The 13,767-nt window shown below is 38.5% G+C and overlaps 1 protein-coding gene across 1 annotated transcript in view; it reads left to right on the forward strand.

Annotated features, from left to right (window-relative positions):
- Positions 1-2,466: 2,466 nt before the first annotated feature.
- Positions 2,467-13,767, forward strand: part of LOC104942188 (laminin subunit alpha-2-like) — a 28,129-nt gene continuing 16,828 nt past the window's right edge. Inside the window, exons 1-6 of the mRNA XM_010767385.1 lie at positions 2,467-2,575; positions 5,651-5,811; positions 11,534-11,710; positions 11,819-12,004; positions 12,287-12,405; positions 13,038-13,155. Of these exons, the coding sequence (XP_010765687.1) occupies positions 2,467-2,575; positions 5,651-5,811; positions 11,534-11,710; positions 11,819-12,004; positions 12,287-12,405; positions 13,038-13,155 (870 nt within the window). The remainder of the gene's footprint in view (positions 2,576-5,650; positions 5,812-11,533; positions 11,711-11,818; positions 12,005-12,286; positions 12,406-13,037; positions 13,156-13,767) is intronic.

Genomic DNA, 13,767 nt, shown 5'->3' on the forward strand with positions numbered 1-13,767 from the left:
TACAAATATGTATTTTAAAATGAGAAGTCAAGTTAAAATGATGTAATGAAAGTGTGCAATAAATATACAAATACATTGAATACATTATTTCTATAAACATACAAAGATCATAACAAATAGGTGAAAATGTGGAATAAAGAATTTAATATCACATTAACATAAGAAGTTAAAGTAAAAATGTGCACATTGTACATTAATTAACAACATTACATATGTAAACAATTGTGTACATTACAAGATATGCGGTGGTGTGTTAGTATTAATAAATATATTAATGCAAAATGTTTTAACGGGTACCAAGCAATGTTCACCGTGATACCGTAGCATGCTATTTGCTAACTAGCAATGATACAATGTTTTGGACGGATTGAAACTTTGAACTGATGATGCAGCCTCATAAAATGTCAGAAGATAACCACATTTATTAGGATTAATCTTCTTGGAACCGTGAATCTCTGTACCAAATGTTGTGCCAATCCATCCTGTCGATGCGGACATGTTTCAAAGGAAAAGTAAAAACGTTGGCCTTCTGGTGAAACTTTAGAAGAACTCAGAGAAACTTGGAAATCAGTCAGATTTGTCTTCTGGGCATTATTGATATCTGCATTCTGCACCAAATTTCACAGCCATCTATCAAAGAGTAATAATAATAATTAATTCTATTTAGAGGCGCCTTTCAAAGCACCCAAGGACACCTTACAATTAACAAAATATTCGAAGGAAAGGTTTAAGAAAGTACAAAAGGACTGTAACAGGGAACATGTAGGGAAACAGGGGACATGTAGTAGTGGAGATAATCCAATCAAAGTGGAAGACCGACAAATGGACTTTATTATCCCTAAACATGTAAAAGTTGATTAATAGACTCTTTAACTGATTTTTGACTGTTGAATAAATGAGTACAACAAGAAGTGTCTGCTGGCAAAATAAGAGTAAGAATAAAGGATTGAGACAAAGATATTTCTACAGAGGAAGCAGAGTGGTTCTGGTGTTGGGGAATCCATCCCTCCATCCAGACTCCCCGGAGGAAACATCTGAGCGAGGAATTTCCCAGAGCTGCCGTTAACTGCCGCTCTTTGTACGCTCGAATAATCAACTTCCCGCTTCTCTGAGAGCCGTAATGAAGACAGATGAAGGGGGGTGGAGGCCCATAGATCAGCCGCTGTGTAGCTGTCAGTTACCATCATCAGACGTATCGATCGTGTGTGTGTGCGGCTGTACGAGTGTGTGGTTCTGCTAGTGTGCTGTATTTCCCATGGCAGGTTTGAGTCATCTTGTATTATTCAAGATATTAAGTTATTTATGGGTATATGTTTTATCGATTGTATGTTTTAGCTTATAGCTTATATTTTTTTATTTGTCTTTGCTATTGATTGTGTTCAATGTTTAGAGTTCAGTGCTTCAGTTAATTGAATAGGTTTTATTCAAACAGTCAACACACTAATCTGTAAAAATCCTATTGGAATCAGTTTCATAGCTGTCTTAAGTACCTACCATGTTCAATGCATTGTGGTCAAATCATTTGTTTTGTTTTCAATATAAAATTAATTCGCTTAAAAATGTGTGTGAATATTTATGTCTGATTTCTGCTGAGTCATGCTTTTTTGGGTGCTTTAAAACTGCTTCCAACATTCTCCAGACCATTTTATTATTGATTTGGGCTAATTGGCACCATTCAACGTCCGCCCAATCATCAATGATCAGTTCCTGTGTGCAGTGTTTCCATAGATGTCCAAACTACTATCACTGCATCATTTGACCCTGAAGAAAACTTAAAGACGTGATAATTCTCATGCAGATTGAAGTAGTCTTCTTTAGTAATGGTGTTTATGTGCATCACCTCTGTGTGTTCAGAAACTAAGGACTACACATTTAGCAGGAAATTGTTTCTATCAGGCCTGAAGGGTTTTGAAAGCTTCTTAATAACGTCCCTGAGCTCTGAGTCACAGCCTCGGCTGCAGCGGAGGTAAAACGTCTAAATCAGAAACCAAACTGCAATAAATAACCTCCTGTTGTTTCTAGAACAGCTGCAGGTTTATTCTCCAAATGTAGCTTTCTCACTGGGAGAGGCTTCTATCATGGATCAATGATCAATGATTTATTTACAAATACATGCGAAAAAGCAACGGTACAGAAGCATACAGAAAAAACACAAGAAATATACGAAAATGCTAACGTTGTTTTTAAGTTAGAATAGATTTTCGATTTGGAGATGTACTGTATACCTACTCTGGACTCGCACTTGATCTTTGACTTTTATACGTATATTGTTGTTATTTAGTTTACACTGTGACTTCAATCCTTTGTTTTGTATTTACTCATGCTTGTGTGAACTCTCAGCTGGTTCTCTCCTTTGTTACCATCGTATTCCTGTTGCTGCTTTAACACCTGAAGGTTTCTAAAGGTTGATCTTATCTCACCTTAAAGGAAGATTATATGTTAAATCTGCCCCTCTTTGTCTCAGGGATGGACCCCCCGCTGGGCCAGGAGAGGAGAGGTCCGGTCACCCCCTCCTCGTCCTCACGGTACCACCGCCGGCGCTCCTCTGGATCCAGAGACGAGCGGTACCGATCAGGTAAGGAACAGATTCACCCTCCATCAGTGGGACGATGTGTCTCTTTGTATTGCGTCTGAATGCCCATTGGTCGTCTATCAACTCTCTATTTATACAGGGAACAGTCAATGAGGCTCGTTACTCCCCTCAGTAGCATTATGGGTTATATATGATAAGTCAAGCTTAAAGTGGTACCATGTTTTTAAAATGTTAGTTCATCCAAATACAGGTAAGGATGTCATTATCATTGTGAGGTCTTGCCTGCGTATCAATAAGGAAACCTGATTTTCTTAAACGTATTTCTTTCTGGTCGACTCCAATGGTTACGACAAATATAGTTTGTATAGAAGTCTATGAGAAAATGACCCAACACATACTTTGTGTGACGCATCAGAGGGATTTAGCCCGGCTGATACTATCTTAAATATCTTGACGTTATCGGATAAAGATATATAAATATATATATTTCTCTGAGTTCACACGTTGGAAGATCCCCATGTTACATCTGTCTTATCCAGTGACGTGCGGTGAGGTTCATGGCTGGTGAGTCAGATTTACAAATATTATATTTTGACCTTAATCTAAATATTCGGTTATTTTGAAAAGCTTTTTTAGTCTGATGCTTCAATTCATTTTAAACAGACCGTTCAACAAAAGGATACCCAACATCTAAATATTGGATTGTTCTCTCTTAGTAAGATCGCATTTTCATTACAATTGTGGTTTTACCTTGACTTGAAGATTAAGTCCATGCTCTCCTTCTGGACAACAATCTCTATTAGTTTTTTTTGTAAAAGTCCTCCTTATATTCCTGTAGTTTCAAAAGTCTAGTTTGTTGTTTGTGTCTACCGTCTCTCGTAGAATAACAGTAGCAACAAGAACCTGTGGGCTCACGTGCGCCCCCTTCAGTGCGGCAGAGGTTATGGCTGCCTCTCCTGCTGCTTTTTTCATTGCCGTTATATGATGAGACCAGCGAGCCTAAATATCATATATACGTGAAATAAGTTATTTAGAGACTATGTATGGCGAGGACAAATGTAATAAAGGGATCTACAAACATTACATTGGTGACCTACAGTGAGATGGTAACAGGCATGCGCTTAGTGCCCACGCTCCAGCCAGTTTCTGTGGGGTTACGAGAGGCAGAGCTCGTCCCTGCCTCACTTCTCATCGCTACCCGTAGTTGTAGCGGAGCTCGGCAAATTTGCTGATTTTTACTTTGACTTTAAAAAGCGATTGGAATCATACATAAAGCACATTTACAACACAGATCAGTGGAGACATTTTATTATTATTACTATTTAGTTTTTCTTTAGTTGTTTTTCCGTTACATTGGAGTATGACAGGTGAGGCTCCAACTGCACGTCGCTGGTCTTATATTTATCTAGCTATAGTCCAATTGTGCATTGGTTCAGAGAGGTTTATTTGAGGTTTGTTTGGAAACTTTAGACAAGGGAACACATCTACACTTAACCTCGATCCACTCATTCATCCTGATCATCACACAGTGACATTATCTGCTGAATAAATCCAGAGTTCGGCAGAAATCTGTGGAAAAAGCTTTTCGACAAATCTGTCAACATGCATTGTTTGCTTTTGTTCCATCTGGTGTCCAGTAAAGATTGATATGGGATTAACTGAGGATTTAAACCTCTCTTCAGTGGCATCTCATGCTCAAGTAATCTGTAGGAATGTGCAGTGGTGACGTTCGGGGGTTTAGAAGCAAAGAGAGGAAGTTCTCTAACAAGAAAACAGGCAGGAGTTCCTGGATCAGCGGGAAAACCTGATTCGACCTGAGAGTTTGTTTAGACAGGATTTAAATCCATAAAAAAAAGCTTTTAACCCATTAAGTTGAAAAAGAAAAGCTGTGTGAGCACCTTTCAAACGTCACACACACTTACTTTTACACCCTTTTCCGTCACACTCGGTCAACCACAAGACAATAAACGTGCACTTGAGATTTAAATCACCTCTGTTCCCCGCGCACGAGTTAAACAAACGTACATGTGTGAGCTCCATTCATCCGACACATGTCTGACTGATGTCATTATCTGTGTGTGTGTGTGTGTGTGTGTGTGTGTGTGTGTGTGTGTGTGTGTGTGTGTGTGTGTGTGTGTGTGTGTGTGTGTGTGTGTGTGACAGCGATGGACACTGTTCAAACGAAACCAGCTGTGGCTACACGGCGGCGTTTTATCTCGCTCTTAGAAACACTCATTTACAGAAACGTCTGCTTCACTCCCCGAACTCGATCCATTCTGGAAAAACCACAAGGCCTCTTGGGAGCCGCTGTCTTAGACTCTGTGTGCACGGACTGAACGTGGATAAATGGGAACACGGTGCTCATTGTGTGGAGAACACTGCAGCACAAACACAGCTGATGGTCTCGCTGCTGCTCCTCTACTTTCACTGGAAGCACTCTCTGTTATTTAACACTCTCTCTCTGTTTACACTGAAACTAATCGGGTTATTTATTTTTGTATTGGTTAGTAAGTAGCACTCAGATCGTTCATTCAAGTAAAAGTACTTCATTTCAAACAGAATTCCCGCAAATGTCTCAATTCTGCTGAAGTATACATCTTTCATTGGCTAAATAAAGCTCATATGTTGGAAGATACCCATGCCTGAAATTAATCGGCTTATTTCCGTTATCGGTTTGTAGCACTCAGATCGTTAACTCAAGTGAAAGTACTTCAAAATTCCCTTCAAATTGCTCAATTCTGCTAAAGTACGAAGGTTTTAATGGCCAAATAAACTGAAACAATGATGACAGAAAGATGTCACCTGTGACTTATTTATAAATGTTACTTTATGACATTATTAGATATATATATTTTCTCTAATCCAGGCTTTGAAACCATCTAAGAAGTGTAAAGGGTAACGATTTATGGACATCTAAATATGTCTTGTAAAGTCTACAAGACACCGTTTTAATCTGCAATAATGCGTTCTTAATCTGTCATTTGATTCGTCTGAATTGTGTTTTCCCAGATAAATATATACTCAAAGGTATTACAATGTATAGTATGAATAAAATAGGATAACCTGAAATAGGGAAGTACCTCAGATTTGTTATTAAGTATATACTTGTGTCTCCAGATGTTCACACAGAAGCGGTGCAGGCGGCCCTCGCCAAACACAAAGAGAGGAAGTTGGCGGTGCCGATGCCTTCCAAGAGGCGGTCACTGGTGGTCCAGACCTCCATGGACGCCTACACACCACCAGGTACGGAAACATACAAACATCTGTTCTCCAGGGCTGTAGAAACGTAGTCCACTAACACTCATGGTTCTCAGGAGGTAGAGCGGTCGATTTGAAGGTCGTTGGTTCGGTTCCCGGCTCCTGCAGTCAACATGCCATGTGTCCTTGTGCAAGAGGCTGAATCCAAAATATCCAGGGCGTAATGACTGGAAAAAGGCTGTATACATATTTCCCTTTGAGTCCATTTACCATATGACTTTGGAGAATACTGGATGGTTTCATTTCATCAACAATCGTGCAAAAAGGACCTCTTTGATTTACCAGAGATGTGCTCTTAAGTTTCTTGGGAATAATTCATAAATTGTCTTTTTGTCGTGAAACAATGATTTCTAACCAGGAGATGATTGCTAACCCTCTCTGATATAAAAGGTCACATTACAACGTGTAGTTGGAGGGGTTTCCAGGACTTACATTTCCTTTCTGCTCTGATTTATGGATCAGTCTGAGGACCTTTTTATCCGACCATTGATTGCTCTTTTGTACGGATGTATTTGTTCGACCGCTGACATGTACGCAGGTGGAAACAACCCCTAAACCCCCCTTATTTCCACATCTGTATCTCTAGTGTTGAGGGAGTTAATGTCACTCAGCAGTCACATCTTTGGTCCCTGCTGAAACCTGAAGTAACCATCTCTCCTCTGTAAATGTGCACACCGACGGTGGCGCTGATATCCGATTTGTCTTTATGGAGCTGGTGTGGTTTAACGAGGGCGTTAATGAGGCCGTTATTCCTCCGGCTGCAGGACTGAGTGTCACTGAACTAATCACGAGTTAGACTAATGGCTCAAAGAGGAATCTACTGCAGCTAAATATTAAATACGAGGGCAGGTTATTGGATCAATGTGGGCAACTAATGCTCGGACTATTTTCTCATGAGTGATTCTACATGTCCAGGGTCTGTCTCTTATCCTTATTTGCCCTTCCTTTATCTCACTTTAATGCCCTTTCTTTATGTCTCTGTGCTTCCATAATACTACTTCTTTAGTATCAAGTAGTGTAACACTCAAGAAATCAAATAAACACAAGAGTTTTTATCACGATATGGAAGAGCAAACACTCAAAATAAGAAGTAAATTAAAAGTTCGAGCAGATTTGGTAATAACGGCGAGGTAAAATCTAATGTAAAAATATGTTAAACCAAATGGCACTACTTTGAAGGCCATTAAATCCCCCCAAAAATGCAAAACTAACATTGTGTTTTTTGTATTTTCTCTCAAATATAAGCCCAGTAGTACGGTGGCCTACAGGTACAAACGCATTAGGGTTCAAGGTTCTTTATTGTCAAACTAACATACAGAGTAATTATGTCGTGGTCCAGACAAGATTCTCCATTGTGCATTTCATTCCATTAACAAAGTACAACGAACAGGTTTCCTATATCTCTTTCCTTAGGCTTTCCTTAAGCCTTTCCTATGGCTTTCCTTTTGCTGGCTTGAAACACCCTGGTAAAAAACCGTTTGCCTCCTAATGCTCTGGCTCCCACGACCACCTGACTCCAATATATACAATTACACCAGGTGCTCTAATCGCCCAGTGCCCAAAACATGCCTTCAAAATAAAAGCATAGAAACTACTTTAACTTATGAAGCTAACTAAGAATACATACAAATAAATTATAATAATAATAAACACTATAAACAGCAAGAAAATAAACGTTACACTATTAAATAATATAAAGAGATATATATAGCTCCAACATATTAAAAGTAATACAAAAAGTGAGAAAAGAAAAAGTGGAATAGTGCAATACGAGTCTATATAGAAGTTATTGGAATGATATATGAGATAATAGATAAATAATTACTAAGTAGCAGATGAGTGTTATGAAATTGTTTCAGTTGTTCAACAGTCTTATTGCCTGCGGGATGAAGCTGCCGAAAACACTTCACACAAGAACAGATCCAAATATAAAAAACACAAATGTACCAAAGTCCCTGAACGTCACCAACCGGTCCCAGCTGTGTGCGTCACTTTTTAAAGTCCCCTGGTTTCCATTGAGCTTCTTGCAGCCCTTTGTTGCTGAATATGTTTCTTCATTTGAATGTGTTTTCATTTGTGTTTTTATATCTGCATTGTTTCTGAAGATGCAGCGTGTTTCTACTAATGGAAGTGTTATGTGCCGTTTGCTGTATATAGACTCATTTTAAAGACTTGGTTATTCCTAAAAAAAACATCTGGTGGGTGTAGTTTTTAATCCACCATAGGAACATTGATTTGGGACTAATTTTAGCAGCGGATTAATCCAGATCTGAGTATTTGTGGCAGCACAACGTCAAAACAAACAACAGGATGTGAGTCCGTAGTGAAGGAACATGTCACAGTGCAACAGCGATAGATACAAGTGTACGCAATGTTCAACAAGCACTGACATAAATCCTTCATAAATGTACAAACACATTTTCCACACACATGAACATCATTACGTGCTTTTCTGAATGTGTTGTTTTTCCACATTTTCCACAAAGCAAGGTAAACAAACTGCAAGGACTCACACACTCACACACTCACACATGACATCTTGCAGATTTAAAAAGAGCTCACGTCCTCAGGGAGCAGTTAGAGGAGACACACACACACACACACACACACACACACACACACACACACACACACACAGCCTATTTTGTGTTAGTTATCTTTGATAGCAGAACATTTTGTGTGATTGGACGACTATTGACTGGTTGTTAAATACTGCAGTAAAGATCTGCACTAGTATAATGAAGTAAAAATCTTTCAAGAACTGAGATCAGATGAAAGCACTGATAAGCTAACAGAAAGTAAAATAACATCAAGAGGACTCTACTCTTAAAGGATGGACATGTGGAAGGATTTTCTTAATGTTCTTTAAAACTATCGTGTACATTTTGAATTCATCCGGTCACAGAGGACTGAGTTAGAAATAAAGGAAAGGTTAAAAAGAAAGGCCTGAACATGTGAAATGGTTTACTATTATCTGTTAATCAAGCTTTATAAGAATATGATATCTTTACTCTTCATGAATGAAAACAAATACTTATAAATAACAGAAACAGATAATAAGGTCAGCAATGTATTCAATGTCTATGTTTGATTTGTTTGACATCGCTAGGAAAACACTTCTATTGGCTAACTTCCAACACATTGTACATGATATGCTATGGGGCGGGACATCTTTAAGTGGTTGACCAATAACAACAGAGCCGGCCAGCTAACCAATCAGAGCAGACTGGACTCTGGTTTCAGACAGAGGGTGAAAAGAGGCAGTATGAGAAAAATAAAGACCTTTTTGAACATTAAAGCATGGAGACATGTCACAGTAGAGGCACAAAATATAAATATGAACCTGAAAATTAACTTATTAGAGCTCCTTAAGAAATTGCTCTAGCGAAATTGTCTTCTTTTATTCAAGGGTTGATATTGAGATATTATTTCTGATATAAACGTCTTTCCATTCTCAATATATCTTGAAACTGATGTTGACACTGTCAGTAATAACTGAAATATGATCACATAGTGGAGTGTAAGAGACAGTCTGGAGAGAATCCAGCCCCTTCCTCTCATTCTCTCTATCTCCCACTTTTTATGTTGGTAATTTTAATATCACTTGAATAATATGAGGGTTTATTATTGACTGAGGTTGTGGCTGAGTGGACTGATTCAAAAATAGATTAATCCGCTGCAGTCTGGATTTCTCTGTCTCTGCTATGCTGTAGTCCAGCAGAGCTGATATGTTGATATTGTGTGAATAATATCTGAGGCATTATGGAAGAGTGCTTTTTGGTTAAAAGAAATATATGAAGTTACTTTAGCCTGGACGGACTGCATAATAGAGAGGCAGTCACACGTGGAATGAGAAAAAGCTCATTTCCGTCTGAAGTATAACTTAAAATGAATTGAGTTCCAACATTTATATACTCTAGGTTTCTCTTGGGAAATTTGCTTGATACAGCTATGAAATAATAAGTAACAGGAAGAAAATGTCACAAACTTTATGTATGTCATGAAATCGAAATTTGACACAACATACAGCATTAAAAGAAGGGAGGGATGTTCTAAATCTCAAATATGGAAAGAAATGATACTTAAATGTTTTGATAAGTAGTTTCTCATCAGTTAAAGTGGACCTATCATGCTATATTTGAATAATATAGTGTAGGACCATACCTATATAAGGCATATTTATACTTTTTATTTTTCAAAATACCAAACAGATCATGCATTTTAGCCATTCCTCATTTTGCTCAATTTAACACTGTCTTTGCATGGGCTGATTCTGTGAGAACAGCACCATCTACAGGCCTGGCATATGTACTAGAGCGTCTCCAGCGCTTTTGAACGGCAATGTCCGTGGCTGTCTCCTCCTGATTGGTGGAGTTGGCCCAATAGCCGTAGCGCCACTTCTGTGACGTCATAGAAGTGTTCAAATCTGGATCAGTCTGTATCAGATCCGTTGCAGCCCCTTTTTAAGAGATTTGGGTATGGAGGAAAATAGAGAGGGTTGTGTTTTCTGACACTTGGTGAGTTCCCTGGAACACCGGGGGGACACATATTCATGTATAAAAACATGGTCAACTTGAAATATACTTACCACGGGGTTGACTTATTAACGATATGTTTGAATATGTAATGTATTTATTAAAATAATGGGACAGGATATTCATAACATTCCTCGTGGGAAAGTCAATTGTGCAGCATTTTTCGAGGCAAAAATACAAACCAAAAAAAACGTTTTGATCATTCTATAATATCTGAAATGTCACACAATTTCTAGAATACATATAATACACAATCATACATTAAACTGTTCAGGTGTGACTGAACTAAAGCTGTGGTAGTATAGGTATTTGGTTATGCATTATGTACTGTAACATAATTGCTAATAAATGCCTTCAGATTCAGCTGAAGAGCTAAAAATGTTGTCAGACCGATTTTGTCACTTACCTATACAGAAATTGTACTGTCAAAAAAAAGGTTGCAACAGAAAGCTTTCTTCTGCATTCAGACATTCAGCTTGACAGTGTTTGGAGCTGAAAATGCATTTAGTCATGTTGCAATCAAATATTTCCATAAAAGGTGCCTTCATTTTGGCAGTTTTTAAAGCTTTATAGATCCATCCTCATTAGTTGGGATGTTTCACAATCCTCAGGGTCCACAGATGAAACATGGACGTCCAATGTTCTGTAACAAGATAGAAAACCCAGCTAAAAATGAAAAGTATGTCTGCCAAATTCAAAGTACGAGGGAGGGGGAGTATGTGTGTCTTATCAAAAAATAAATACACTGATGCTACACGCATGACTTCTACACCTCATTTACAGGTCTTTGATATTGTAGGACACTTTAAATGTATTCAAATGAATGATAACACCATTCTAAACACCTGTATACTCTCACATAATGTACCTGATATGTGGCAAGTACATGGTGAAATAAGGCTGTGTCCAAAAGGTACTACCTCACAAATTAACCTGTTACCTTGGTTGGTGATTGGCTAATGGTTACATAAGCCAAAAAATCGTTATGACATCATAAAGTGGCCAAAATCTGATCAGCTCATTTTCAGACAGGTTTTTATAGAAATGGATCAGGACAAAAAGTATTTTTGTTTTAAAAAAACTTTTTTCCTGAAACTTTCAGAATCTCTTTACACACAGGGGACACATGTTGATGTATAAGAGACAGGAAAAAGTGGATTTTGCTTAATAGGTGACCTTTCATATTGTTTGCTTTTGTGCATCCCAGTTGGCGCTGAGGCCCGAGCAGACGGTGCTCCCTCTGGTGGATAAAGCCAACACCGTGGAGACGAGGAGAGGAGTGACGTTCCAGCATCCAGAGATCATCGCTCACACAGACGTGCTCACCTCAACTCTCTCTGAACCGTACTACTGGAAACTACCAGAGCAGTTCAGAGGCTCCATGGTAGGAAACTCTCAACTCTCCTCAACACATCTATCTCAAATCAAGCCAACTTTGACAATCAGTGCAATCTTATTAATGTTTCAATCAATGCCCTTCATCTTTCTCCAGATCACAGCATATGGTGGACAGTTGAAATATGCTGTGTACTTTGAGGCCAGAGAGGAAACCGGTCCTTCGTCCTACGAGCCCCAGGTCATCATTAAAGGCGGTCCTAACCTTAATATCCTGATGACACGGCACATACCGGGACTGCAGATTGGCACGCTCACCCGCCATCAGATCGACATGACAGAGGTAAGAACGCTTGGATAAAAGTGGAATATTTCAAATAAATGAAGGAAAAATCTGCCTGTTATGGAACAGAAAGAAAGGGTAGCTCTCTGTGGTGCAAATCTATTAGCACATCCACCAGTTTTGTTTCATATAATTATTTTCTTCTATTAAATACCAACTATCAAAGTTAATGGCACTTAATTTTGGGAGGTCTATCAGTCCATACAAACAGGGTCTGGTACATTGGTCATAGACTGCAGTAATAAAATAGATTTGTCCTTGTGTTTGCGTTTGTATTTACAGCATGAGTGGAAGTACGCAGATGGCAGGTCCATGACTCGAGAAGACTTCATGGATGTTTTGTTCTATGTGGAATATATCCTCATTAAGGCTTCTCACGGAAACTTGATGAGACACAGCCGGTAAAACACACACACACACACACACACACACACACACACACACACACACACACACACACACACACACACACACACACACACACACACACACACACACACACACACACAAACTGTGTTTACAGACTCACAAATAAGCCGTACAAGCACACACTCAGAAGTTAAGATACACATATACAGTATGACATTCGTTCTTCTTCTCTCACTGCTCTCTATCTGCAGAAGACATTCTCACACACACACACACACACACACACACACACACACACACACACACACACACACACACACACACACACACACACACCATGGCATGACATGCACCTCCACACAGCGTGGCCACTTAAATATGAAATAGGATAACCTGTGTTAAATACAGGTTTCATTTGTATCTCAGAATGAAAGCCATTTCCACAGTCATACATCCTTCTGCAAATCATCATATATAGTTGTTTTTAAATACCTGCATGTATCCTCTTTGACATGATGACAGGCAAGAAACTAAATTATAGCAATTTCCTATTACCAACAAACCAGTGTTAGTAAAACAAACAAAAACTCAAAATAAAATACTTGTTATTATATAGTACTTCACTGTATTATTGGATGCTTAATGATGACTTTTTCTCCCCCAGTATTTCAGAACTCAGTTTGACGGTGGCCGAGGAAGGCAGACCAAGCAAAGAGACCTTGAAAGCCCATCAGATAGAGAAGTGTGATTGTCCAATCGGATACTCCGGATTCTCCTGTGAGGTGGGTGCTCTACTGAACACACCCTCACACACGCAACACTGCACACGTGTGAAGTCCTTATAAAACTTTTCCAAAGGTGTTCCTTAGAAATCAGTTATCAGTTGTTGCAGGAGTCAGCAGGTACTTGAACAGGATTTTCAAAAAGCTTTTTATAATATCGTTTTGAAGAACTTCCAGAACTGTATAAGTGCAAATACGACCATTGGAAACTCCTCATTTTAAAGGAAACTAAAATAATTTAAATAGAATTGTGATTAAGATACATACTCAGCAGGTTATTTTACAATTAAAAAATGAATAACCAGTCAGTTCTCTATACTGAATTGATAAAAAAAAGACATAAACATTTCTGTGTAAGTTCTTTTTTTCATCAGCCAACAAGAGTCTTGGATAAGCTAAAATGTTCTTACAATAAAATCTAAAATCACCTTTCACCTGTTGGATGAAACTGGGAGACATGAGGTGAATTTTCGCAATATAGCCAGTGAATATCAACGTATAACTGTGTCAATACATTTTCTGTAGATTACTTTCTGTGTTTGTAATAATTAGTTTGATGAAATTGCTTTAATGCAGCAGCCGAAAGCAAACTACAAAAAATTGGAACATACA

Source organism: Notothenia coriiceps, unplaced genomic scaffold, assembly GCF_000735185.1.
Source record: "Notothenia coriiceps isolate Sejong01 unplaced genomic scaffold, NC01 NC01_scaffold00004300, whole genome shotgun sequence".
In the NCBI taxonomy this organism is placed as follows: Eukaryota; Metazoa; Chordata; class Actinopteri; order Perciformes; family Nototheniidae; genus Notothenia; species Notothenia coriiceps.